General features: G+C 40.1%; 3 protein-coding genes and 1 pseudogene across 3 annotated transcripts; 1 reads left to right on the top strand and 3 right to left on the bottom strand.

Annotated features, from left to right (window-relative positions):
• Positions 1 to 1146: 1146 nt before the first annotated feature.
• On the top strand, positions 1147 to 26754 carry LOC149097513 (acyl-CoA dehydrogenase family member 11-like). Its single transcript, XM_089279339.1, has 6 exons — positions 1147 to 1213; positions 8281 to 8373; positions 22496 to 22573; positions 22846 to 23029; positions 25050 to 25116; positions 25784 to 26754. Exons 2-6 carry the CDS (start codon positions 8284 to 8286, stop codon positions 25908 to 25910), a joined length of 546 nt encoding a protein of 181 aa, XP_089135465.1. The 5' UTR covers positions 1147 to 1213; positions 8281 to 8283; the 3' UTR covers positions 25911 to 26754.
• Positions 8370 to 10810, bottom strand: LOC149097516 (BTB/POZ domain-containing protein 6-B-like; annotated as a pseudogene).
• On the bottom strand, positions 11308 to 14070 carry LOC149097515 (BTB/POZ domain-containing protein 6-like). The gene has a single exon (XM_089279335.1). The coding sequence runs from the start codon at positions 13411 to 13413 to the stop codon at positions 12100 to 12102; it is 1314 nt and encodes a 437-aa protein (XP_089135461.1). The 5' UTR covers positions 13414 to 14070; the 3' UTR covers positions 11308 to 12099.
• On the bottom strand, positions 17048 to 19299 carry LOC149097514 (BTB/POZ domain-containing protein 6-like). The gene has a single exon (XM_089279334.1). The coding sequence runs from the start codon at positions 19033 to 19035 to the stop codon at positions 17710 to 17712; it is 1326 nt and encodes a 441-aa protein (XP_089135460.1). The 5' UTR covers positions 19036 to 19299; the 3' UTR covers positions 17048 to 17709.
• Positions 26755 to 27983: the final 1229 nt, after the last annotated feature.

Raw genomic sequence — 27983 nt, 5'->3', positions numbered from 1 at the left:
CATATAGAAAAGACAGAAAGTGCTTCAAAATAGTCCAAACCAACGGTCTTTCGGTGAAAGAAAATACTAATGCTTCAGAATGCACTGCTCAGAATAACTCGATCTTTGCATTCGCTTTCGACAACATATCTTGGCCTTCTTCATTCTGGGATTTATGAATGAACTTTTCAAGGCTTGTGAACGTCTAAAACTTCCTTCAGTTATCAGAAACACTGCTGCCGACAGAAACCGCCCGATTGTTTACTTCTGATGATCCTGGAAACTGATTTACACTTGCTTGTGTTAAAGCGAGGGAATCTATTTGACGAGAACTGTGACGGAGTTCAATATTTCGGTAATTGTTGTGACTAAGATGATAACTTTACTTCTAAGTTTCTTCGTGGTGTTCTGCTCAGGATGCATGACAGATCTGCCGATGGTGTTTTTCACTCAGCGATTTTAGCTTCACTTAAGACTCCCCGAACTTTGATTGTTTTTCACTAGTGCCTAGCAAGGTTATCGGCTGGTAAGTCAAAAACGACTTCTTTATAAATTTTATTGCGGAAAAATCTCTAATTAGATTTGCTTTCTCTTAATGTTTTTAATCGGCTTTCATCGTTTCAATGCGCTTGAATTTTCCGAGCCGGGCTCTTCCTAATTTGCATAATCCGTAATCGGCCCGTGGGCATTACGGCTGCATAATGATCGCTCAGATCTCGCTCTTAGCCAATCAGAGCGCACGTTATATCGGCCACAAGCCAAAGCCATATAATAAGGAGCTATCTTGCCCACTCGGGACTACCCGCCGTATCCCGCAAGGAAAATTTCCCCGAAAGTCATGTAATAAATCCTTTATTGACCAAGCTTGTTCGGTCAAGATGGCTGGATATTGACCTTGTTCTTTTTTGGCGAGTCTATGGACCTCGACTCCGTCTCGGTCCATAAACACGCAAAAAAAGAACTTGGCCAATATCCAGCCATCTTGATCTCACACTTGGTCAATAACCCATATTTACTGGACCCAGTCGTTCGCTTGTCACCTGTAGGGGTATGATCAGAAGCCGTGGCCATTACACTCTGTCTATTACTCTGCTTAGATCCAGCGCTCGCATTCAATTCGTATTTGACATTTAAATCATCTGAAGTGTTTCCTTCTATTTTTGTCAGCGTCTTTGCTTATAGAGCATGCGTCATGGGAAGAGACCGAAGAACATGACATCGAGGCTGCTAAGAGGTAGGGTAAAGCCACATTAGTAGACAGTCGTAGTGGCCTGTGTTACTGCCGCCCTCTTGGAAAGAAAACATCACACGATTATCAACGGCAACACAGAGACGCTCTCTGTGACACAGGCTACCACATTTGTTTTTGCTCTGTCACAGACACTCATCACAGCCAGTTTATAAGAATACTTCAGGCAGAAAGATGTGGCCGTTCGTACAACAGAGAAGAATGTTCAGCTTTCGCTAGCTAACCTGAGATGCTTGAGTTCAGAGCAACCTTAATTTGTTTTAAAATGAGGTGGTACTGATCCGCTTTGACACAATTTTAACTTTCTGTTCAAAATGAGCGTTTAGTTATCAACCCCAAAATGTCCGAACTGGGTGCCTTTAACTGCAGCTGACGCTACTGTGGTAACGAACTGTGAGTTCGGTACGCATCAGATTCTGTTGGGTGATAAATATTTTGTAGGTTTTTAAAGCACTGAAGGTTCAGTGTCCACATGTGATAGAATGCTAAATCCGCTCAGCTCGTTTGACCTCACGCAGATGAAACGATAAAAACTGAACAGAAACTCCCCGGCAACTCTCATCCCTTGATTAGCTCTTGCTCACCCTCGTTCACGTTTAATTGTGTAAACTATACCGAAAGAATACTAAGCGGGCGGTACAATTCTCTAGGTGGTGTCAACAGGACTTGACTCCGGTCCTCACTCAACTCAGACACAACGCGTATGACGCCAAAAGCTGGGCGTGTGACCTGGCACTAGTCATGAAGGGACATCCAGAATTTACAACAACACGATGAGTGGTTTTGTTGAGTAAAGTGTAATTATTTGGCTGCAAACTTCAAATAATGCCGCAATGGTACACTTTACTTGAGTAAAACAACCTGAAGATTTTACAGGGCTGCTACGGTGTGTGGAAACACAGCAAATTTGCCGGGAAACTTGATATCGTAAAGTAGCTTCTTTAGGGAGAGTGTAATCTTGTTGGTAACCGTACAGTGTCAGTTTTTGCGTCATCCAGAAGCGCGAACTGGGAAGCAAGTGTCTTAATGCTATAATTGAGACTAAATATTTAAATGGAACTGTAATTCGAGACAGAGAGCTTGTGAAACTTACTAAAATTTGGGTGAAATTTGGGTATATTCACAACATCGCGTTCAAATTCCTTGGGACAGTTAATTTTTGCCTTTCAATATTCAAAACGCATATTTTTGTATCTTGATCAGAAACTGAATCACTTATGTGAATGAGGCAAAATATTGTAAACAACGATTCCCCTATATGCTGGGAGTGAATAGATTTTTTTAATTTACAGTAAAGAATGATAGAATATTACAATACTAGATTGAAATCTATAAAAGACAAGTGTAGGTACTGTTAGGGGGTCTAAATTGTTATAGTTCTATCATACGCTTTATCTCAAATATACTCAAATTAGTGAACAGAATCAGTGGAGTTCATGAGTTTTATAATTTGACTGGAAATGTTTCTGTACTTTGGAAAACTGTTTACTTGGTCACACAAGGAAGTTTTACTGTATGAGCAGACCGTACTTGAGGGAATTTATGTTTCCTCATCAGTGGATCTTTCGTTTAATTAAAGCATCACGTAAATTTGTAACTTAACTTGGAAGTGTAGAGAGATTTTATTATTTTTTACTCGACACATCGTCTCTCAATCTCCCCTCTGAGAACACCCTTCCCACTTTCCAATCCATTGAAATCACTTGTCATCATCATTTGTTTGTTGTCTTAGTGGAGTGTTGGGTTCTAGGCTCTCTGCCTCTAGGCTACCTACTTTTGTATTAGAGTTTTGTCCAATAGAGAGGCACTATGGCCTCATGGTTAGCACTCCGCATCGAGCAGTCTTGGTTCGAGCCCTTGTTGGCGTCTTTGTACTGTGTTCTTTTTTGAGACGCTTTTCTTTCACAGTGCCTCTCTTCGTGCTGCCTAAAGTATCAATAAGTTCCAGCGAAGTGTAAATAAATGCCCGACAAAACGTTTGGGTGGGGTGAGTGGGGGATAACCTGCAATGGACTAACATTCCATCCAGGGGTAGTAACGCACGTAAAGTCTTCCTGTTACGGAAACTGGGAAAAGCTCTGGTGTTGTAGGCTTCTTAAACCCGAGTAAACACTCGACCTACTTACCAACTAAGAACTATTCACGGCTGAATGTTACTCTGTTTATTTTTTCACCCAGTTCTAACTTGAATAACTGGTTAGAACGTGCGCGTATTATTGCTAGCCAATCAAAATCAAACCAGTAGTGGTTTGGATTACGTGACGTTTTTTCAGCTCTTCTCATTGGTTATTTCGATTTGGCATGGCGCTCTAAGGATACGTCATTTTGCTTCAGTAGCGATTTTAATCTTCTCCCAGAAACTGGCTTTAATGTTGTACCTGGTTACCTCTAAACGAAATTCCATCAAGGTACATATTTACCGGACCATACTTTTTAACCCACAAGGAGAAACAACGCCAAAAGTTAGGTATCGATCTCTCCTGAAAACTTCGAGAACCGACGTCGCCCACACGATGATGTGTTCTTATAGGGGAGAGAGTTGAATCAAATGGAGGGAAATTGACAAGAGAAGAACCCAGAACATGAATAATCGACAACACAAACAATAATCAACCAACGCATTAAGGGCCACCTCCTCGTGCGTAGTGATCTGGAGAGCAAGGGAGAGGTTTTCTGGCAGTGGCCGCACCCAAGCTGGATTGTAACGGTCGAAGGTAGAGAGAGTCTAGCTTTCAGATCAGCTCTCCTGGAGGCTTGGAGGTCAGGTGAATTTAGCCATCTAATGCTGAACACAGGGCTTCGTAGTGGTCGAGTCTCCAACACCTCTTCCAGGAGGAGGGTTCCCTTATGAAAAGGTCGGGGAAGTTCGTCCGAAAATTTGAATTAAACCCCTAAAGGGTATCAATCTTGGCGTGGCTCGAGATAAATTTCGCCCTTACAAGATTTTAAAACGGACATGAGAGCGTTTTTTATTATCGGGTGCAACCCTAAAGGTCGGCACACACGACGGGACTAGTCCCTGCAACCAGTCCCCTGAAGAGTTTACACGAAGGGACTGGGCGCAGAGACTTGTACCACGAACAGTTCACACGAAGCGTTTTGAAGAACAAGTCGCAGGAACTTGTCCCAAACATTCAAAGCAGTTTGAATTCGTGCGACTAGTCGCAGGAACCAACTGTTGGCCTCCACATCAAAAGATTATGACGCAGTGCGATATGAGCCACATGCAAGTTGCAATGTCGTTGGCCTCATGTTACACATATGCGGATCACGACTTATCTTGTTGGAGCATCATAACCATGTATGTGCACAGGGAAGGCAGCAAAGGTTGCAGCTGAGATGAGCTACAAAATAGCCTTTGGTGCATTCTCGTCACAATAAAGGTATGGAAAACTTTAACTTGCGATCAATCGTTGCTCGTTTTTTTTTTTTAATATTCGCCATCATGAAGTACAATAGGAAAGTTAACACTCACAGCCATACAATGAACTGAACAATTAAGACTGGTTACAGAATAGAAAACATTTTTTGCACAAAAATCTTTATTATTTTCCTCATATAAAATAAATGTCCTAACAGTTGTTCGCTTTGAGCATGAAAACCCGCCTGCACAGTTCTTGAGAATGACCAACACTTTTTCAAAAATTTAGCGCGAACGTTTCGTTGAGAAATTCCCGCAGGTCAGGGACAAGTAGCGCATTGCCGTATATAGAGCTCTTTGGTGCGTCCACACTTAGTGGGACAATTATTTTCACGCCTGGGTTAATGTTACTTGAATGGAGAGGATTCAAATTAACGCAGACCATTAAAATCAACCTGCAGGCTGATTTTTTTTTTTTGTTGCTAAATTTCAAGGTACACGATGTTCTAACCCAAAAGGATATGAATATGACTTATACTAAAAAAAATTGTCGTATTCTAAATTATAAACCGTTGCCTTTATTTAACCCAGGTTTCCAACCTTTTCCTTAGTTCCAAGCAATAAACCGATGCAAAAATCTAAATACTAAACCAAGGCTGTTGCCTAAGGAAATTTTTTTAAGGAGCCCTTCGGGCTTCTTCCACCAAAAGTTAGGAGCCCAAGTCACTTTTTTAGGAGCTTAAATAAAATTCTCCGTGGTCAATGCGGGGGGTGGGGGGGGGGGGGGTTGGGGAGGTTGAGGAAGATGGCGGGGGGTTAATTGTGGAAATTTTGGGGAGGGGTACTGGGGCAGAGATTTTCCAGGAGACACTAATATGGTCCAATATCAATCAAATTTTATAAATAAAGCATTTAGCAAAGTGATCAGGTCATGACTGAGAAAGAATACTATTTCTGGTCAAACTCAATTATTGGTGTATCCATGCAGAAGCTGCAGCTTTTTTTTATAAAAATTTATATTGCTGCTTTTGTTTTTGAGTTTTGCAATTCTATTTTAAAAAGACGAAATACGTTGTACAAATCATGAAATGTAAGCCACAAATGAAAACAAACAAAAATGAAAGAGGCATTTGGGGGGGGGGGGGGGGTTGAATTTGGCCTCACTGAAATGTGCGTTCCTTTCCCGGGCTTGGGACATTAGTATAAACTAAAGGTGATTTTGAGGCAGCATTACAGCAATATTGGCCACTTCTTTGGAGAAAATAAATTCTTGTATATTGGGCGGAGTCGCGACAATTCATTTGATAATTTAAAATATAGAACCCTGGTATGCAAAGAGAATTGCAATGATGTGTTCCTTTTGCTGGCTAGTTACTTGAATTATCCTTTCAGAACATAAAGAAATTCATTCAGTACATCTAAATGAAGTTTTCTGAAGTATCAGACAAATGTTTAGACACATTTATCTTTTTTCAACTGTAAATATAATGTCAGCAGGATCATCACTCCAATTCCAAAAATATTTGTTATCAAAGTAGTTAATTTGCAACTTGGAATCAGTAAGGCATCAACAGAGACACAATCCATTGGCATACATGATTTACAGTTATTCAATACTGAGCTTGCAATGCATTATAGGGCGATTTTCAAACATGGCTGTTTTCGGCTGTTTCGCGAGCGGACAGAGACTTTGTTGCCGTGCTTTTGCCCAGATTTCTCGTGATAAAAGCAAAACAGGACCAGAGTAGCTGTTGTTTTCCGTTTAATGTATTGTGTGAACGATTTTTTGACCAATTTCATGAGAAGATTGAAGTCATCGGACATATTACATGGGAAACAAAACTCCATGTTTAGGCGCCCACTCGGGCTCCTTGAACAAAACTTTAGTCGCCCGCACTCGTAAGTTAGGCGCCTCAGGCGACCGGGCGCCCGTTAGGCAGCAGCCTTGCTAAACCGTCGACTAACTCCAAACCTTGGAACAGTTTGGCTTTGAAACCAACAAAGAATATACATAATTGATAACTGCCATTTTGTAGTCGGCTGAAAAGGAAATAAGGTTCTCAGGAAGAACTTTCCGCTGTCACCGTAAATATTAACCAGTAGCTCGAATCTAACTACTTTTATTGACGTTACTCCATGATTTCAAATCTAACTAGAGTATTTTTCAGAATGACTATCGCGAAACCAAAACCGAGCTTGTCACATCTGACCAATCACAACAAAGGCAGCAGTTAACCAATCAGGGTTCAAAATAAAAACGTGCAACTGACTCAAAGGGCGGGAAAACGCTGTCAATTTTACTTCTGGGTTCTAATTGGCTGAAACAACTACACGTTTGTTCTGATTGGTTGATCTGATGGTAACGACCTTTTCAATCAGTATTGCGGCTTGTGCTCACTGAAATATGTAATCGCCTCTAAGGGCCCCAAATGGTAACACCTACAGGACTTTACCTCCTCACAGTTTGAAGGTAGCCTTCATACAGACATTGTAGATCTACGTCAGTATGTCAAGATGTTCACACTGCTGCAGACATAATACCCCCGGGGTGGACTCCAATATAAAAAGGACGGGGCTGCTCGTCGGAAATTTTGAAAAGAGCCCCTATGAGGTACCAAGATCCTGTTTGTGGGCGGGGCTTGAAATGTTTCTCAACCCCTTAGAGGTGCCAATTCTGAGAGAAAATTAATAATCAGTTGGTTTTCAAATATCTTCTGTCATATTTGTTTTGGCTCAGTACCCTGAAAAGTACCGCGAAAGCTCCCGCTGTGGATCTTTCGAGGCTAAACTCCCCATAAGGTACGACGAGCACCGCGTTCTTTTTATAGGGGAGTCTCCCCTCCAGGATAATACCCTCTAGCCTGCGAGAAGGCTCTTCGCGGGCTCAGGCTCTTTTCGGCCTTCGCGGTGGAGGGGGGAGGGGAGAGGGTTAGTGCTCGCAGGCTACATGCAGACATAACGACATAACTTGGTTCTTATGTTGTTATCTTATGTCGTTATGTCGCTAGTGTGAATTAGGCTTTATAGAGTAGTTATGTCAACAACAACAACAAACGCTTCTGTAACTTAGATGTTTTAACAATCAGAGTAACGATTTCCTCTTGTTTTCGTGGCTACACAACGACTTGCTAATGGCGATCAATGGTCACGTTTCGAGTTTGTTTGGTTTATCATAGAAGTTGTGGCTCTCAGTGTCTGAATGTCAAAGATGTTGTTCAGACATCATGAAATTGTCACAGACACACGACAATTTGATTGGCTTTCAAGTCAACTGTCGGGAAAATTGCTAAGGAAACACGTGAATGGCGGGAATAGTGTCCTAGAAAACATATGAAGGGCGGAAAAAGTGTCTAAGAAAACACGTTAATAACGAGAAAAGTGTATTAGAAAACACGTAAGCGGCGGGAAAAGTGTCTACGAAAGCACGTGAATAGCGAGAAAAGTGGCTCGGAAAACATGTAAGGGGAAGGAAAGTTGTCGCAGAAAACACGCGAGTGGCGGGAAAAGTGTCTAAAAAATTGCGAATAGCGGGAAAAGCTACTTAGAAAACACGTTAGCAGCGGGAAAATTGTCTAAGAAATCACGTGAATAGCAGGGAAAGTCTCTAGAATAGACATGCGATTACACGCGTCACGTGCAAAGATAGCAGTACGCGTAGGGTTCATGTTTGTAAATGACTGTACTTTGACAGTCCATGCAGGTCACCTCAGAGGGTCTGGAGAGTTTCGGTGGTCAAGGATCCATCGAGGACACAGGGACACCAGGATTAATGAGAGATGCTCAGGTAACAAAGACTTTTTATCATACGCGGAAGATAGCTATTCACCAGTGTTGAACACTATTTACATCCAGACCTAATTAGCTACATTAACTGAACAGAGTGGAATGCAATTCTTGGAGAAAATCGAAAATGACTCAATGTTTCAATTCATGAATTGGAATACAGTAGATGAAGTTACCAATCAGGCCTGGTTACCAATTAAATGTATCGGTAACAAATTTTGAAGTTAGCAAGTTTGTTTCAACCTTCTTTTTAGTCAACTGTAGTTTTTATCATTATGTATTTAATATCTTACATCGAGGTAGCGCTTTATTTAGGGAAGCAGTTCCTATTCAGGGTGTTCCTTCTGTACATCTATTTTTTTTCTTTTGTTTTTGTACTGTTACACTATTTAAGTGGGTCGCTAAAGTAAAATTGTAACCAAAAAATCAGTCCTATATTTGATAAAGGACTTGATAGTGATGTCATGACGACTCCGAAACGCCGTTCGGTTTTATCGCATATTTTACATGCTTTGCTTATATTCCATCCGCTATACAAACAGTAGGCAGATTTTTGTGACTCGCGTAGCATAAGCGCACATGAAACCCGTAAGATTTATGACCATAACAAGCATGCAAATTAAAAGAAATTGATACATCTGAACTCTAATTTGATTTGCAGGCGCTTTAAATTGATTTACGCCTCAACTAAGGCTATTTCTACGTAAATTTAGGGAACTGAACTACAAACTAATGTATCTTACATTAACTTTTGTTTTTGACGATAGTATTTTACATGTAACTTCTTGTACATTGTTCAGACTTCGGCTGCCATTTATTAGCTTTGTGCTCCCTAACGCTTAGCAGTTTGAATAAATGAGCACTGAGTGTGGGTACTCAATTTAAAATCTTTGTCGAATCAGCGAAATGCATTGTGAGAAAATGTTTTCTATTTTGAGACAAAAAGTAATTCGGGGAATTGACCCTTTGGAACGTCTGTTGCATTGAAATCGACAGCTAAATGCTGATTTTTGATAAACGTGACAGTAACTTCTCGCCATTTAACAAAACCAACACCGTTTTCTCCGCGCAGCGAACCAGGCCCTCTTATTTTAGCCCACATCTCATACGTGGTGTGTTTCTTTAAAATGGTATTCCTGTCAAATAATACTTCAAAACCACAGTAGCTACATATCTTGCACTGTAATAGCTTTGACGCAAACTGTCCTGCTTTGGACGCCAAAATCTTTCCACTCGAGGCCTTCATTATCTTCAATTCTACCGAGTAAGTGTTATTCTCACTACCAAATAAGCACAATCCATGTAGCACTATGTCTTTGTCTACGGAAAAATTGATGACGTCATGCACTGGGTCGCAATATACACGGCAAGGACTGTTTGACAACCAAGTAAATCTGCAACATCGTTGAATGTCATCGACGCAAGCAAAACCACATCTTTTGGTTTCTGGAAATCCCACTGGGGGCCTCGGAACTAAACTCAGATGTTTGACAAGGCTGACGATTTCTTTTGGAGTTAAGATTTCGCTGTCCAACACCAGACTAGCAAAATCTTCTTGCTTCATTGTTGGAAAGCGTATTCTTTTAATCAGATCTTCTGCGAGAATTTTTCTTTTAATGGCACCATCTGCTGCTAAACCTTGTCTTTCACATTCCTTTGCTGCCCACAAGTCAACAGCTTTAAAGAGCTCTATCTCTTTTGATCGTCAGAGTTTCACGCTCGACTACTACTTCAAGTAAGGACCTCTCGATTGTCCAAAATCCGTCAGATTTCATAGCCTCTTCCGTCTCCTCGTCGATAACTTCCCAGCATCTGTCGACCAGTTTTATCTCTTCATATTTTTGAGCAGAGGGCAGGATGCTGAAAACATTTGATGGATCTAAATGGTCTTGCAGATATTTCGTGCACTTCTCAGCCAGTGAAGGCACCATGTATTTCTTCGCCAAATACAACACTCCCATCACATTACTTTCGCTCAAGATCACTTCATCGCTGTACAGGTAACGAAACAACTCCAACAGACTGTCGTACTCACAGTCAGGCAGTTCAATAGAGTCTGAAGTCTCCGCCAGCTCACCGTAAAACATGGCTTCAAACACAGGACTGCTAATCGACAACACTAACTTGTGAGCTGGAATCACTTGTTTACTTCTATCTGTGTCATCGGCCCTTTTCACAACAAACTTCACATCGCTGAAGAGATCGTTGTTGAACATAAACTTGCTTCTTTCTCTGATGGTGGGTCTTGTTGTTTGCCAGTTTTTCCCGACGACAGACATGGCTGGCGTCCTGAGTTGAAATTTCCAACTTGCCAGGCATGTAGATTCGTAGTGTGGCAGCGGTAGCCTGGCCAAATTTGAATACAGTATAAAATTTAACACGAACATATCACGCACCCAGTTAGCGTGACGGTAATCACGCATTCAGTAAGCGTGACCAACCTTATTTTAGTGGGATAGGAACAGCTTGAGTTGAATTTTACTCACATTTTTCATTACTTTTGTTCAGTTTAATCTTTTTTTACGTTGAATGGCTGTCAAAATAGGGTTTGAATTTGTTAATCGGTGCGTTTCTAGACGTAACTACTATTGCGACAATATCCTGCAATCAATTCTCCGACTTGATTACAAACTCTCAAACTATAATTTCTCTACACTGATTGCCTATATTTCCCTCAATATTAATTCTGAGAATCTTTATTTATAATCTTTACATTAATCAAGAGTCTACTTGATAATGTGGCAAACATTTTTGGACGTACGTATTTCACTTCAAAAATTTATTTTGAGAATAAAGGTCACTCCTACTCGTAGCTGTAATACACAATATACTTTCACTTCGAAGCAGTAAACAACTGATTCTCGTTTGTTATTGCTAAACATTCATTTTAATTAATGGTAGTTTGTAGAATCTGTTTTTAAATCAGGACAGTGAGTTATATTCCCAAGTTAATTTATTGAAAAATATATTTTAATCACATTCGTCGGTTACAGGACTGAACGTACTTTACACATTCATTGTTTACATTTTCCTTTCGACATTGCAATTCATCATTTACACCATCAAAGTACTTTTCTCTGCTAATCTTTGTGGGAAATTCTTACTTGTGCCATTGTTTTTCAGTGCGTCAAATAACACACACGAAATATACCTGCCCTGTGAAGTACAGTAAACAACGTTTGAGCTACTAAAGGTTTCAGTTTGTTGTACTAAGATTCTGGCGAATTATTTCAATTTGAGATTTGCTTTCCTTGTTCTACTTTGTTTCACACTGTTGTTCTATAAACATTTAACGACAAAGCCAATGTCTGTTTTGACACTGCAGCACTGTAAACAGTACAACAATGTGTTCAGTAATTGTTGATTCTCTTTCTTCTCATCACTTGTTTCCTTTGCAATGTGTGAGTGTCGTAAGGAGAAATTAGCTTTGGGTTAGTCTTGGGAATTGAAAGGTTAAACTGGCAAATTTCATTCAAATGTTCTCCTTAGAGAGTTCTAAGTAAAAATGAATTCAAACCGGCGACGGAAATTGCTCTTCATTGCTCTTTTGTGCATAGATCTCACTTTTGTTTCTAATGGAAAACAGTTTTTGAGCTTAAATCTCTAATTTTGTAAGCAGTCGCAATTTTCCTTTCTTTGAATAAACAAACATTCACAACTTGAGGTTTTTCTTTAAAAGAAATCTGCGACAAATGAGCTAAATTAATTGTCCTGAATTAATATGTATTTAAAGAGAAAACATTAATCCAGGAAACTGACCCACTTGAACGGTTGTGTTGCTACCTGGCCAAGAGAATGTTTTAAATGTAAATGTTACTCCAGAACATGTAACAGTGCTATCACCGTTGTTTCCACAGGTCGAATAAGGGCCAATTATTTTAGCATGTACATAGTACTCGGTGTTTCTCTTTAAAACAACGCTGTCAAGCAAGACTTTAAAACCACAATAGTTAAATTTCTCTCCCCGTAAAAGCTCTGAGGAGAATTGCCCAGTTTTATGCGCCAAAACTGTACCACTTCCATACACCCCTACCCTCAATTCTACCGTGTAAGTGTTATTACTGCCAAATAAGCACACTCCGAGTAGTTTGATATCTCTGTCTACAGAAAATACGATAGAATGGTCGATCGAGGAGCCATATAGCCATATAGAGTTAAATCTACAGCATCGTTGAATGTCACCTTCAGAACCTGATCTTTTAGTTTTTGAAAATTCTTTCGGCGGACTCGGGACTGAATTCCGAAGTTTGAGGACACTGACGATTTCTTCTTTTGTTAATATTTTACTGTCTAAAACCACACTAGCGAAATCTTTTTCATCCATTATTGGAAAACGTATTGCTTTAATGATTTCTTCTCCAAGAATTCTTCTTTTGGCTTTCCCATCTGCCGCCAAACCTTGTCTCTCACATTCCTTTGTCGCCCACAAGTCAACAGCTTTAAACAGCTCCATCTCTTCAATATTCAGATTGTCATGCTTGACTACTGCTTCGAGTAAGGACCTCTCAATGGTCTCAAAACACTCTGATTTCACCGCCTTGTCTGTCTGTTTATTGATCACTTCCCAGCATTGATCCACCAGGTTTTTCTCTTCATATTTCTGAGCAGAGGGCAAGATGCTGAAAACATTTGATGGATCTAAGTTATCTTGCAGATATTTCATGCATTTATCAGCCAGTGAAGGCACCATGTATTTCTTCGCCAAATACAACACTCCCATCACATTACTTCCGCTCAAGATCACTTCATCGCTGTACATGTAACGAAACAACTCCAACAGACTGTCGTACTCACAGTCAGGCAGTTCAATAGAGTCTGTAGTCTCCGCCAGCCCACCGTAAAACATGGCTTCAAACACAGGACTGCTAATCGACAGCACAAACTTGTGAGCAGGAATGACTTGCTTACTTTCATTTTTGCCTTGAGCGGCCTTTTGGACAACAAACTTCACATCGCTGAAGAGATTGTTGTTGAACATAAACTTGCTTCTTTCTCTGATGGTGGGTCTTTTTGTTTGCCAGTTTCTCTCGACGACAGACATGATTTCTCCACTGAAATCAACGTAGTTTAAACCAGGAGCGTTTGTGGTTACAAGACCGTGTAGATTCGTGATAAAAAGTGGGTGGCAACTCGAGACAGCGGTGGGTTAAAAAATTTGAATATAAAATTACTTGGCAGGAAGCCATCACGAACTCAGTGGGTGTGACAGTCACGCTAAGAGATTGTGTGGTCACGCCTTCCTTAGTATCAGTCGGATGTACCCAGGAATAATGTACCAAGAAAAATAGAGTAGAAATTTAGTTTCCTACGGGTTACACTTTTTTTTTTTTTATAAGAATATTGTTTTTCCAGCCCGGGCTGAATGTTCTTATTTCTCTGCCGATTTTTATAGACTAAAAAGTGGGAGGCACGGTGGCCTCATGTTTAGTGCGCTCGTCTCCGGATCGAGCGGTGCGGGTTCGAGCCCTGGCCAGGGACATTGTCTTGTGTTCTTGGGCAAGACACTTTACTCTCACAGTGCCTCTCTCCACCCAGGTGTAAAAATGGGTACCGGCGAACTTAATGCTGGGGGTAACCCTGCGATGGACTAGCATCCCATCCAGGGGGGAGTAGAAATACTCCTAGTCGCTTCATGCTAAAGAAACCGGGATAAGTTCCGGCCTGGTGGGCCACTTGGCTTGTATGCAGACTTAAACTTCACCGTATAGACTGAAAATATTCTTGTGAATATTCTTAGATTATTGCGTGTGGCATTTCTGTTTTCGAATGTATTTGTTGTTTGGATGGTGTTAAAGTTTTCTTGGAGCCAGCCTGCAGGCATTAATGTCTGATGTGACGCACATAACTTCTTGCAGAAATGTTATTAGCATCAAACGCACGGCTAGTGCTGTTTTTGTTACTGCTTTGCTATAGTTTTGCCGTTTAGAGAAAGGAAAAATTTTATATGGTTTAGTTTAAAACACATAATTGTATTTACAAATTTTCAACTTACAAAATTATGTTTTTTTAAAACTCTCGGCCTCGAGTTTGGTCTTGATATATTCTTGAAATCTTTGCAAATTTCTGCCTCGATGTTGTTATTAAAATATATTCATCTGGTTTGAAACCATACTCATGCAGGGAGCGTAGTTACTGTGAAGCAACCGGTAAAGTTGACAAGAAACACTTATTAGGGGAAGCAGTAAATACTAGACTAGTTTTCCCAATACAACAGTGGTCAATTTTGTCTTAGGACGTGTTTTATTTGGGGTCGGGTAGCAGCCCTCGTAGGAACTCACATAAGTGGCGCGATACCCTTTAAGGGAACAATAGAGCAAACAACAGAAACAATGCCCTTAGCCCTAAAACAATAACAGCTGCTACAAAAATAAAACAATAGCAGCTCTCGTAGGGTCTCACATGAATGGCTCGATACCCTTGAAGAGAACAAAAGAACAAACAACAGAAACAATGCCCCTAGCCCTAAAACAATAACAGCTGCTACAATAATAAAACAATAGCAGCTTACGAGAGCTGCCACACTTCTGTTTACTTGGAGTGTTTGTGAATAAGATATAAAAACTAACTTGTACTGTAACTGTGAGGGTAGACTGAGCACAACTGCAGAATGCACTTCTGGTGCTTAGCTTTGTTTGCATCGTTTGCGTAAAATTACCCCCAGTTGATTTGTTTAAAATATTTATGTTGTTAACATTCATAAATTACAGGACTGAACTTACATTATGCAGACAACCCTCATTACATAAAATTACATTGTTTTCGTCATTTTTATTTAAAATATTGATCATTTACACTACCAACCTACTTTTCTCCGTTAATCTTTGTGGGAATTTCTTAAACCTGGCATTATTGTTCGATGTGTCAAATAATCTTGCACAGAAAAATATCACAAAATGTACAAGCTCAGTGAAATACAAATTCGTGCTCCTACAATGTTTTTAGTGAACGTTCTTGTCACTAAAGGTTTTTATTTGTCATGGTGAGAATAAGGCAGATTATAACAGTTTGAGATTTGCTTTTTATTTTCTGCTTTGGATTACACTATTGCATTGTAAACATTTAACAACAAAGCTTATTTATAACACTTGCAACATCATATATAGTATAACTAGTTGTTTCTCTTTATTCTGGTCACCTGCATGTTTCCTTTGCAATGTATGAGTGTCGAAAACAAAGGGAAAACAACGCTAGAAGAACATGAAATAGTGGGTGCGTGCGATCTTTGAACTAGAAGCCAGGACAGCACACGGCTAGTACCAGAACCTCGTCAGAGAACTGAGTTTGGATGATCGAAAATATCATCTTAGGTAAACGGGATTAACCGTCTTGATCTCACGGGCCGCGCCAGTTGATTCTTGCTCGGTCATAGTCGCCGCCATTTTGAATATAATGCTGGGCGTGGACTGGGTTCGACAATTCTTGCGCCGATTTGGTTGGTTCTTTGTTATGTTGTTATGTCAATGTTGTTCGCGTGACATGGATATAACGACCTAAGGAAAAAAATAGTGTTTCGTGTTGTAGTTATTTTCATGCTGTTGTGTTATTACGTCAGCATGTTCACACTGCAAACATAACGACATAAAGGTGATAAAGCCCTTGTTATGTCGTTATGTCGCAAGTGTGAACCAGGCTTTACACCGCAAGGAAAAGCGCGCGACGTTCGGGTGTGGTCGCGTGTGTACTGCTTCTTCCACATAGTAGACAGCAACCTAGACTAGTCTTCTGCGCATGCGTTACAAGCAAAGCGCTTTGTTCTAGAAAATGTTGAAGCATTAGGATAGTCTGGTTATTTGTCCAAATCTTTGATATGTCAATGAAAATGTAAGAGGTGTAGCTTTGTGCATATTTAGTGTAGCGTGCCTCATTTTAGTTGTTCTGAATAGTTGACGATGTCCAGTGTTCTGTGCGATGCTGTGCTGTCAGTTTTTAATACAATTAGGATTATAAGCAGAGTAATAATAACCGAATAAAAGAAAGTGGAATTTAGACTTGTAGCGGAGAGCTTTATTATTGTAGTTTTATTTCAATGGGCAAACGTTTTTTAATATGAGCGACGACGATTTTCATCTTTAAAATAACTGCTGGACTTGAGTTGTATCACCTCTCAAGATTAAGATATAAATTTTCCTTTCTCATTTTCGTCGTTGTCATTCTTATTATGTTAGTTCTGGTTGTATGTCAACCCAAATTGGGTTTCTTGATTAATACATTTCTATTTTCCCATCATCTGTACCGTACAGTTTTCTGATGCGGTTCGGAGAAATCAGATGTCGATCGTAATTGGAAATGACCAAATAATAGGTCTTGAGCCGCCTTGCCTGAGCTCTGTTTACTCGGCAACAAAAACCAGACATGAGATTGGAGTAATATGGTTGTGGTTAAGACTCATAGCCGCTTTTAATAAAATATCAAATTCATTGAAAAAATCCTTCATACATAGTTTGGCCCAGTAAAGATGTGGGCACTGAACACGTACAAAGACAAGCGGCTAGGATATGGGAAGGTGGAGGAATGAAAAACATGTCTTTTCTGCAGATGAAATCGGGATAACGCTCGAGATTACATGGCTGGGCTGGTCACATGACCCCATGTTCAAACCCAAGAGGTGGTTGATGTTTATCAGTTCCAGTCTACTCCTCCCCACTGTTTAAAGTCAGTGATAAATTGCAAATGACTTAAATCGAAAGTAAAGACATCAAAATTCTATTTTCCAGGGACAAATTTTAACTTTTTTGTAGAATCTTTTTTTAAGAACATTGAGGCTGAGATTGAACCAAATTTCAACATGTTAAGAACCCCGCAGATTGAGAGTCACTAGAGGAAGTTTATTGTAACAAGTTTTTGAAAGAACAGTGTGAATTCTGCTAAAATGTGAAACTTGAGTCTATACAGTCCAATAATCAAGAACTTTTAAGGTCGATTTTCACTAGCGCATAACTGGGAAAAATAACTGACAATTGGTTTTACAATAACAGTTGTAGTCAAACTATGGCCCTGTCCACACTACGCGGGAGGAATTTGAAAGCGCAGCTTTATTTCTACGGTTAGGCCTACCGTCCACACTAATCCGTCACGAAAACGGAGCTTTTCGAAAACGATGATGTCACGGTAATCATGTGATTTCCATGACCGAGTTTTCCTCAAACACAAATCCTTGCAGATGATTGGTCCGTTCTCAAATTGATCCGGCGCAATGTAGGTCTTAAAAAAGGAAAAGCGAATAAAAATAAAAATTGACTCGAACTTGACTTGGGTTGCGATACAACTCCTCCATAAGAAAGACTGAGCGAATCAAAATACGAGAATAATTCGACATATTATAAAAATTGATATGAATTTATAGAGAAAACATTAATTCGGGAAACTGACCCTGTTGGATGTTTGTTCCATTACTACTGAATAAAGTGTTACTAAATTTAAAAGTTACTCCTGAACATGCGACAAACTGATCACCGTTGTCTCCACACGTCGAATCAGGGCCAGTTATTTTAGCTTCTACTTCGTACAAGGTCTTTCTCTCTAAAAGAACCTGTTCGTTGTCAAACAAGACTTTAACACCAAAATAGGTAAATTTGTTTCCCTGTAACAGCTCTGAGGAAAATGTTGCGGTTTTAAGGACCAAAACTTTGAAACGTTTGAGATCCCTTACCACCAGTTCTACGGAGTAAGTATTATTCTCACTACCAAATAAGCACACTCCGAGTAGCTTGGTATCTCTGTCCAGTAAAAATAAGATACAATCTTGATCTCTCGAGGGGCCATATTTCCATCTGCGGTCTGATAACGAGTTAAATCTACAGCATCGTTGTATGTCACCGGTTGAAACAGATCTTTTAATTTTTGGAAACACCATCGGAGAACTCGGGACTGAATTAAGATGTTTGATAACACTGACGATTTCTTCTTTTGTTAATATTTTGCTGCCTAAAACCACACTAGCGAATTCTTTTTCATCCATTATTGGGAAGCGTATCGCCTTAATTATTTCTTGTCCAAGAATTTTTCTTTTCGCTTTTCCATCTGCTGCTAAACCTTGCCTTTCACATTCCTTCGTCGCCCACAAGTCAACAGCTTTAAACAGCTCTATCTCTTTGATCGTTAGATTGTCATGCTTGACTACTGCTACAAGTAAGGACCTTTCAATGGTCTCGAAACACTCTGATTTCACCGCCTCTTCTGTTTGTTTACTGATCACTTTCCAACATTGATGAAACAGCTTGTTCTCTTCGTATTTCTTCGCAGATGGCAGGATGCTGAAAACATTTGATGAATCTAAGTTATCTTTCAGATATTCAATGCATTTATCAGCCAGCGAAGGCACCATGTACTTCTTCGCCAAATACAACACTTCCATCACATTACTTCCGCTCAAATTCACTTCATCGCTGTACATATAACGAAACAACTCCAAAAGACTGTCGTACTCACAGTCAGGTAGTTCAATACAGTCTGTAGTCTCTGCCAGCTTACCGTAAAACATTGCTTCAAACACAGGACTGCTAGTCGCTAGCACAAACTTGTGAGTAGGAATCACTAGTTTACTTTCATTTTCGTCGTCGGCTCTTTTGACGAGAAACTTCACATCGCACTCGTTGAACATAAACTTGCTTCTTCCTCTGACTGTTGGTGTTGTTGTTTGCCAGTTTTCCTCAAAGACAGACATGATTTCTTTACTGAAATCCACGTAGTTTGGACCAAGAGAGTTTGATATTGCTAGACCGTGTAGAGTCGTGATAAAAAGTTGGTGGCAACTCGAGACAGCGGTAGGTTAAAATATTTGAATTGTAAGATACTTACAAAGTAAATAAACTGCAAAGTCGTGAACTAAGAAAACAGGCAGTGCTGGCCAGACCAGCCTTCTTCACTGAGGTTTAGATATTCACTAAATTATAAAAATGAAATTACAATATTATATATAATGGTGGATGTCGTAACACATACTTCGAAACTAAAAGGAGTGGCGGAAATGACGAACAAAACGAACTAAGTAAAGTAAAGATGAAGCGGGTCTACGCAGGTAAATACCTCTTACTAACTGAGTCCGAGGGCCGTGCTGTACGTTACGGACCGAGATTTTTCCCCATCGATTTATGGCCTAAGCGCGAATCGCGCGGGCCATAAATCGAAGGGGAAAAACGAGGATCCGTAACTTACAGTACGGACGCAGAAAACGAGGTTAGTAAGATATTTTTTATAACTTCTGTGTGTCTGACGAGTTGAGGAACGATTTCTATTCACGCGGAACAGCCTCAAATTTCTGACGCAATTCGAAAGCAAAACGAGTCAATTTGAAATCGTTGTTAAGTGCCTCGTAAGTGTCTAGAAGGTTTTAATACACAATTCCAGGAGTAAAAGGAAGTTTTAAACTTTTACTTGCTAAACTTTTACTTTTACTTTATTGGAACAAATGAAACTGTTTAGATAAGAAAAGAGTTGAACTCCTAAAGGATTGGTTTGTTACACCAACATGGCCGCCGTTTCATTGTTTTGGAACACCAATATGGCTGCCGTGACGTCATGTGAAAACGCTCTATTGTTATAAGCCGTAAGCGTTTTTGCTCTTGCCATGATGAATTTTGAATTAAGATAATGGGTTTTGTTTTTGCCGTGAGTAATTTGAATTTTTTCGATTTTTATTTTGCCGTGATGAATTTTAATTTGCCGTCACAAATTTCACTTTGCCGTGACAGTTGTGGGCATCCTAGATTTCTGTTTGAGTAATCGAACGCACTCAATAAGCTGTGATTACTCAGTAAGCAGTGGTTACTTCTAGTTTAAAATAGACATTTTAATCACATTTTAGTTAGCGATAAGGTAAACAGTTTCCCTATTCGAAAAGGGAAACTGCTTTTATTGTCGACAACTACGTTTTGACCGTTTTTTCCGTGTGTGAGAATCACTGCTTTAGTTGTCGACAACTATCGAAACTGCGTTGTCAGTAGACAGTGGTGTCAGCATGCGTGTTGTGTTTTGAGCATGCGTAGTGAACTTTAGTTCCCAAGGTCTCGCTGACCGGACTTACACATCAACAACTAAACTCCAATGTGTGGAATGCACGCATCGGATTAGTTGTTGATAACATTTAAGTGCCCCGTCATTTCTGTTTTGCTTCATCTCCACTTTACGTTTTGTGATTTCACCCTAGTGTGGCGAAGGTGTTTTGGGCTTAGCACTCTGCTTCTGTAAACAGTCGCAATAATGGTTTGACACACAAATCGATAGTTACAGTTTTTAGTTATTTTGAGTGAAGAACCATTAACACCGGCTATTTGATATACATAATCTGTGATAAAACAAGAAGATCTTTAAGATCTTATAACCGCGCTTTTAAAATTGAACTGTTTTCTTAGCTCTACAGTCGCAATGCAGGGCAGATTCCAAAGCAGTCTTTGATGATTCATTGATTACTGTAGACACATCACTTGATCGACACAAACTGTATTATTGCACCACCAGTCGGAGCCGTTGTGAAATCTCCGATGACGTAATCGTCTTAATCTGGAACTTTCATCGGGTTATGTATGGGAATGAAGATACAAACACTATTAACAACGGCTTTCTTTCTTAAAAGTCACGATTAAATTTAATTGCTTTTTTCCCTTGAGTAAAGGGCTAGTAAAGAAGTCACACGAGTCACATAATTCAAGAATTGCGTTATCCACGGCTATCTTTAGTACGGTGGTTATTTCTCTACCAATGACGTAATCCTTGCATGTTCTGACAAGTTCTTTGCATGGCTTCCAAATATTTAATTTTCCTTCCAATCTATGAACTCGCTGCGATGAAACAGCCAAAGAATTTACTTCATTTGCCTAAATCCACAAGAAATACTGGCAAAATTCCAAATAAATTAATGACCGTCACTTCTGGCGAAATAAACTTGCAAAGTAAACACGATCTTATTTGTCACGTAGCGAAAGTGAAAGCTGCAACGTCAACGCATTCCATGGCTGACGTAATACCTTTTTTTAGCGTATTTATTATTCCCTTTGAATCCAACGCTTGGATAAAACCAAAAGAAAATATATTTTACCCACAACGAAAAAAGCAATATCCGTAAAATTGTCCGTGTATTAATGTTTTAACAGCTTCTGGCGGAAAAACATTACACGTTGCGTGACTCAGAATTTGGTCGAGAGGGAGCCTTGGTCTCGTCACCGACAAAAAGAAAAAAATAATAAACCACGGGTAAAACATGAACCGCGCTCGGCCCATGGCCGCGCGGTTAATGACCAAAACTGTTAGAATTATATTCCACTTGAAGCCAAAATATCAACTGAGGAAACTGATCCTGTGAAATGGTTGTCTTATTACCAAAGATTGGAGACGACATACTCTCTCTAAATTGAAACGTTACTTCTGAACATCTAACAGCAGTGCTATCATTGTTGTCTCCACATGTCGAATCAGGGTCAGTTATTTTAGCTCCTTCTTAGTGTTTTTCTGTAACAAGACCAGCTCGTTGTCAAACAAGACTCTGAAACTAAAATAGCTAAATTTCTTCTCTTGTAATAGCTTCGAACAAACGTTTCCAGGTTTAAATAGTCTGCATACGAGGAAAGTGGCCTATTGTTAAAGAGCAAAAATTGAATATTTTTGGAGAAAACTGTTGTTGGAAATTCTTGATGGAAAAACTCGGTAAACGTTTAATTTGCTTGTGCTTAAAGTTAAATTACCTGAGAGAGAAGGAATTTCATTAAGTTTCGTAGTTGGTGTTATTTTAATTGGAATGGTAGTCTTTATATAGGCTTAGTGTAATCACCAGATGAATTGCTAAAATGCATTTTTATCTGACCATTTTTCCTGGAATAATGTGATTGATGGTATCTTATGGTTCTTAATGTAAAGTTATATTTTCTTCGATGTACAAACACAGCAAACCTTATTTCTTTAGTGTCTTAGTGAAGATTACAGATGCACAATTTTAGCTTATACTAAATATCTCCTAGTAACACGCTAATTAAAAAGAAAAGATGTTATTCGCGGAGGGCCGTGTTTCTTCTTCAATAAATAAGCCTGAGTTGTTGTTTGACAACGGTTGCATTTTTGATCTAGGTTGGCTTTGTAAAGGAATTATTTGACAGTTTACTTAATTTTCTTGTTATATATTTTTTTTCCTTTAGGTTTTGCCTATTTGGGAAGGAACCACGAATGTTCTGTCATTAGATGTACTGCGGTCCGTGTTTAAAAGTCAAGGACAGGTAAATTGTACTCAGAACCTGATATAGTGATTTATTTTGTGGTTCACTACTTAATTTTACTTTTTCATTTTTTGGGCTCTGTAATTTGCTTAGCAATCGTTTGTCACATGACTTTTCCCGCGCTTGGCACCCGTCAATCCTTTTTTGTACTTTTCACTGGCAACATTTTCCCGCGCTTTTCACTGGTCAAATATCTTTTATACCGTGTCATCCTACCCTAACACTCTAATATCCTTGTGATGTTCAATGCATATCTTCCTGTTTCAACATAGGTACTGAAGGCTTTTCACGCAAGCGTCTCGGACAAGTTGCATTCGTCCCACCCCACCCTGAAGATTTTGTCTGAACAGGTTCAGTCTTCCATGAATAAGTTGCTGTCTCCACAAAACTACGAGCTTCTTTCTGAATCGCTGCCTGCACGTGATCTGGCGTATAGCTTAGCAAGGATTTACATAGGTATGGCAATCCATGTGTATATCAGGGGTTATTGACCAAGCAGGAGGTCAAGATGGCTGGATATTGGTGCAGTTGTCTTCTTGCGTGTTTATGGACTGAGACGGAGTCGAGGTCCATAAACGCTCAAAAAAAGAACGGGACCAATACCCAGCCATCTTGACCCAACAAGGTTGGTCAATAAAGGATTTATTAGTATAAATCAAGGACACCAATAAAAGGAATTACAAGGAAATTTTTCTTGCGGGACACAGCCCGTAATCCCGAGCAGGCAACATAACACAATCTTGCCCACTCAGGTAACCCATCACAGTGCAGGATTTGGCTCACTTGTCCGCCTACGGAGCTAACCATATAATAAGTAGATTTATTATATGGCTAGCTCCGTGAGCGGGCAAGATGAATCAAATCTTTCGCTGTGATTGGCTACCCTAGCGGGCGAGATTAACTACTTAATAACCGAGAGTGAGGTCGTTACGGGAAAATCTCAAACTGAGACCTTGCCGTATTGACCGAGCGATAGCGAGGTCAATTCGGTAGGCCGAGGTTTGAGATTTTCCCGTAACCACCGAACGGTCGAGGTTATTAAGTTGTTTATTATATGGCTCATGAATTAAAGAAAAGAAAAAAATTATTCGAGCGGAAGTCGTCAATTTACATCCGGCGATACGCGCGTTTACCGATTCATTCATCGTCTCAAACTAAGGGCAAAACTACACAGTCAGTGAACTTCACCACTGTATTACGTATTCCGTTTAAAAAACACACATTTCTTTACGGGAAATATGATTGTCACAGCCTCAAAAAGGTGTTTTAGTATCGTGGTGCCACAACTTGATGGGGGAGTGTTTTCGAATTTTGTGGCGAAACGTCAACGCATATAGAAAAGACAGAAAGTGCTTCAAAATAGTCCAAACCAACGGTCTTTCAGTGAAAGAAATACTAATGCTTCAGAATGCACTTCTCAGAATAACTCGATCTTCGCATTCGCTTTCGACAACATATCTTGGCCTTCTTCATTCTGGGATTTATGAATGAACTTTTTCAAGTCTTGTGAACGCGTAAAACTTCCTGCAGTTATCAGAAACACTGCTGCCGACAGAAACCACCCGATTTTTTACATCTGATGATCCTGGAAACTAATTTTCACCTGCTTGTGTTAAAGCGAGGGAATCTATTTGACGAGAACTGTCACGGAGTTTAATATTTCGGTAATTGTTGTGACTAAGATGATAACTTTACTTATAAGTTTCTTCGTGGTGTTCTGCTCAGCATGCATCACAGATCTGCCGATGGTGTTTTTCACTTAGCGATTTTAGCTTCACTTAAGACTCGGCAAATTTTGATCGTTTTTCACTAGTGCCTAGCAAGGTTACCGGCTGGTAAGTCAAAAACGACTTCTATATAAATTTTATTAAGGAAAAATCTCTAATAAAATTTACTTTCTCTTACTGTTTTTAATCGGCTTTCATCGTTTCAATGCGCTTGAATTTTCCGAGCCGGGCTCTTCCTAATTTGCATAATCCGTAATCGGCCCGTGGGCATTACGGCTGCATAATGACCGCTCAGATCTCGCTCTAAGCCAATCAGAGCGCGCGTTATATCGGCCACAAGCCAAAGCCATATAATAAGGAGCTATCTTGCCCGCTCGGGACTGCCCGCCGTGTCCCGCAAGGAAAATTTCCCCGAAAGCCATGTAATAAATCCTTTATTGACCAAGCTTGTTTGGTCAAGATGGCTGGATATTGACCTCGTTCTTTTTTTGCGAGTTTATGGACCTCGACTCCGTCTCGGTCCATAAACACGCAAAAAAAGAACTTGGCCAATATCCAGCCTTCTTGATCTCACACTTGGTCAATAACCCATATTTACTGGACCCAGTCGTTCGCTTGTCACCTGTAGGGGCATGATCAGAAGCCGTGGCCATTACACTCTTTCTGTTACTCTGCTTACATCCAGCGCTCGCATTCAATTCGTATTTGACGTTTAAATCATCTGAGGTGTTTTCTTCTCTTTTTGTCAGCGTCTTTGCTTATAGAGCATGCGTCATGGGAAGAGGCCGAAGAACATGACATCGAGGCTGCTAAGAGGTAGGGTAAAGCCACATTAGTAGACAGTCTTAGTAGCCTGTATTACGGCCGCCCTCTTGGAAAAAGAAAATCACACGATTATCAACGGCAACACAGAGACGCTCTCTGTGACACAGGCCACCACATTTGTTTTTGCTCTGTCACAGACACTTATCACAGCCAGTTCATAAGAATACTTCAGGCAGAAAGATGTGGCCGTTTGTGCAACATAGAAGAATGTTCAGCTTTCGCTAGCTAACCTGAGATGCTTGAGTTCAGAACAACGTTAATTTGTTTTAAAATGAGGTGGTACTGATCCACTTTGACACAATTTTAGCTTTCTGTTCGAAATGAGCGTTTAGTTATCAGCCCCAAAATGTCTGAACTGGGTGCCTTTAACTGCATGCAGCTGACGGTATTATGGTATCGAACTGTGGGTTCGGTACGCATTAGATTCTGTTGGGTGATGAATTTTGTAGGTTTTTAAAACACTGAAGGTTCAGTGTCAACATGTGAAAGAATGCTAAATTCGCTCAGCTCGTTTGACCTCACGCTGATGAAACGATAAAAACTGAATAGAAACTCCCTGGCAACTCTCATACCTTGATTAACTCTTGCTCAGCCTCGTTCACGTTTAATTGTACAAACTATACAGAAAGAATACTAAGCGGGCGGTACAATTCTCTAGGTGGTGTCAACAGGACTTGACCCCGATCCTCACTCATCTCAGACACAACGCGTATGACGCGAAAAGCTCGGCGTGTGACCTGGCACTAGTCATGAAGGGACATCCAGAATTTGCAACAACACGATGAGTGATTTTGTTGTGGAAAGTGTAATTATTTGGCTGCAACCTTCAAATAATGCCACAATGGTACACTTTACTCGAGTAAAACAACCTGAAGAACTTACAGGGCTGCTATGGTGTGTGGAATCACAGCAAATCTGTCGGGAAACTTGATATTGTAAAGTACTTTCTTTAGGGAGAGTGTGATCTTGTTGGTAACCACACAATGTCAGTTTTTGCGTCATCCACAAGCGCGAACTGCGAAGCAAGTGTTTTAATGCTAATTTTATAACGAATTAACTGAGACTAAATATTTAAATGGAACTGTAATTCGAAACAGAGAGCTTGTGGAACATATTAATTGATGAAATTTGGGTGTATTCAATGCATTGCGTTCAAAAATTAAATTCCTTGGCACAGTTAATCTTTGCCTTTCAACATTCAAAACTGATATTTTTGTATCTTGATTAGAAACTGAGTCACTTATGCCATTAAGGCAAATATTGTAAACAACGATTCCCCTATATGCTGGGAGTGAATAGTTTTTTAATTCAGTTACCGTATAGAATGATAGAATAGTACAATACTAGGGTGAAATCTATAATATATGACGAGTGTAGGTACTATTAGTGGATCCAAATTGCTATAGTTCGATCATACGCTTCATCTCAAATATACTCAAATTAGTGAACAGACTCAGTGGAGTTCAAGAGTTTTAAAATTTGACTGGCAATGTTTCAGTACTTTGGAAAACTGTTTACATGGTCACACAAGGAGGTTTACTGTATGAGCGGACTGTACTTGAAGGAGTTTATGTTTCCTCGTCAGTTGTAAAGATCTTTCGTTATTAAAAGCATAACGTGAATTTATAACTTTATTGGAACTGTACTGGGAGTGAGATTTTGTTACTTTTTCCTCTACGTATCGTCACTCAGTCTCTCCTCTGAGAACACCCTTCCCACTTTCCAATCCATTGAAATCACTTGTCATCATCATTTGTTTGATGTTCTTGAGGAGTGTTAGGTTCTAGGCTCTCTACCTTTGGGCTACCCACTTGTATATTAGAGTTTTACCCAATAAAGAGGTGCCGTGACCTCATGGTTAGCGCTCTGGGTTCTAGCCCTTGTCGGTGTCATTGTACGGTGCTGTTTGCTAAGACGCTTTTGTTTCACAGTGCCTCCTGAAGTATTAATAGGTAGCGGCGAAATGTTAGGGAAACCGGATATAACGGGTGGGGGATAATCTGCAATGGACTAACATTCCATACGCCCGTAAACTCTTCCTGTTACGGAAACTGGGAAAAGCTCTGGTGTTGTAAGCTTCTTAAACCCGAGTAAACACTCAACGTATTTACCAACTAAGAACTATTCATGACTGAATGTTACTCCTTTTTTTTTTCATCCTATTCTAACTTCAATAATTGGTTAAAACGTGCGCGTATTATTGCTAACCAATCAGAATCGAGCCAGTGGTGGTTTGGATCACATGACGTTTTTTTCAGCTCTTCTTATTGGTTATTCCAAGTTGGCATGGCGCCTTAAGGATACGTCATTTTACTTCAGTAGCGATTTTAATCTTCTCCCAGAAACTGGCTTTGATGTTGTACCTGGTTACCTCTAAACGAAATTCCATCAAGGTACATATTTACCGGACCATACTTTTTAACCCACAAGGAGAAACAACGCCAAAAGTTAGGTATCGATCTCTCCTGAAAACTTCGAGAACCGGCGACGCCCACACGATGATGTGTTCTTATAGGGGAGAGAGTTAAATCAAATGGAGGGAAAATGACAAGACAAGAACCAAGAACATGAATAATCGACAAACCAAACAACAATCAACCAACGCATTAAGGGCCACCTCCTCGTGCGGCGTAGTGATCTGGAGAGCAAGGGAGAGGTTTTCTGGCAGTGGCCGCACCCAAGCTGGATTTTAACGGTCGAAGGTAGAGAGAGTCTAGCCGTCAGATCAGCTTTCCTGGAGGCTTAGAGGTCAGGTGAACTTAGCCATCTAATGCTGAACACAGGGCTTCGTAGTGGTCAAGTCTCCAACGCCTCTTCCAGGAGGAGGGTTCCCTTATGAAAAGGTCGGGGGAAGTTCG

This window comes from Orbicella faveolata, unplaced genomic scaffold (assembly GCF_042242905.1).
Source record: "Orbicella faveolata isolate gen_17 unplaced genomic scaffold, um_ofav_v1 contig_47, whole genome shotgun sequence".
Lineage (NCBI taxonomy): Eukaryota > Metazoa > Cnidaria > Anthozoa > Scleractinia > Merulinidae > Orbicella > Orbicella faveolata.
This window is presented reverse-complemented; position numbering and strand designations above follow the sequence as displayed.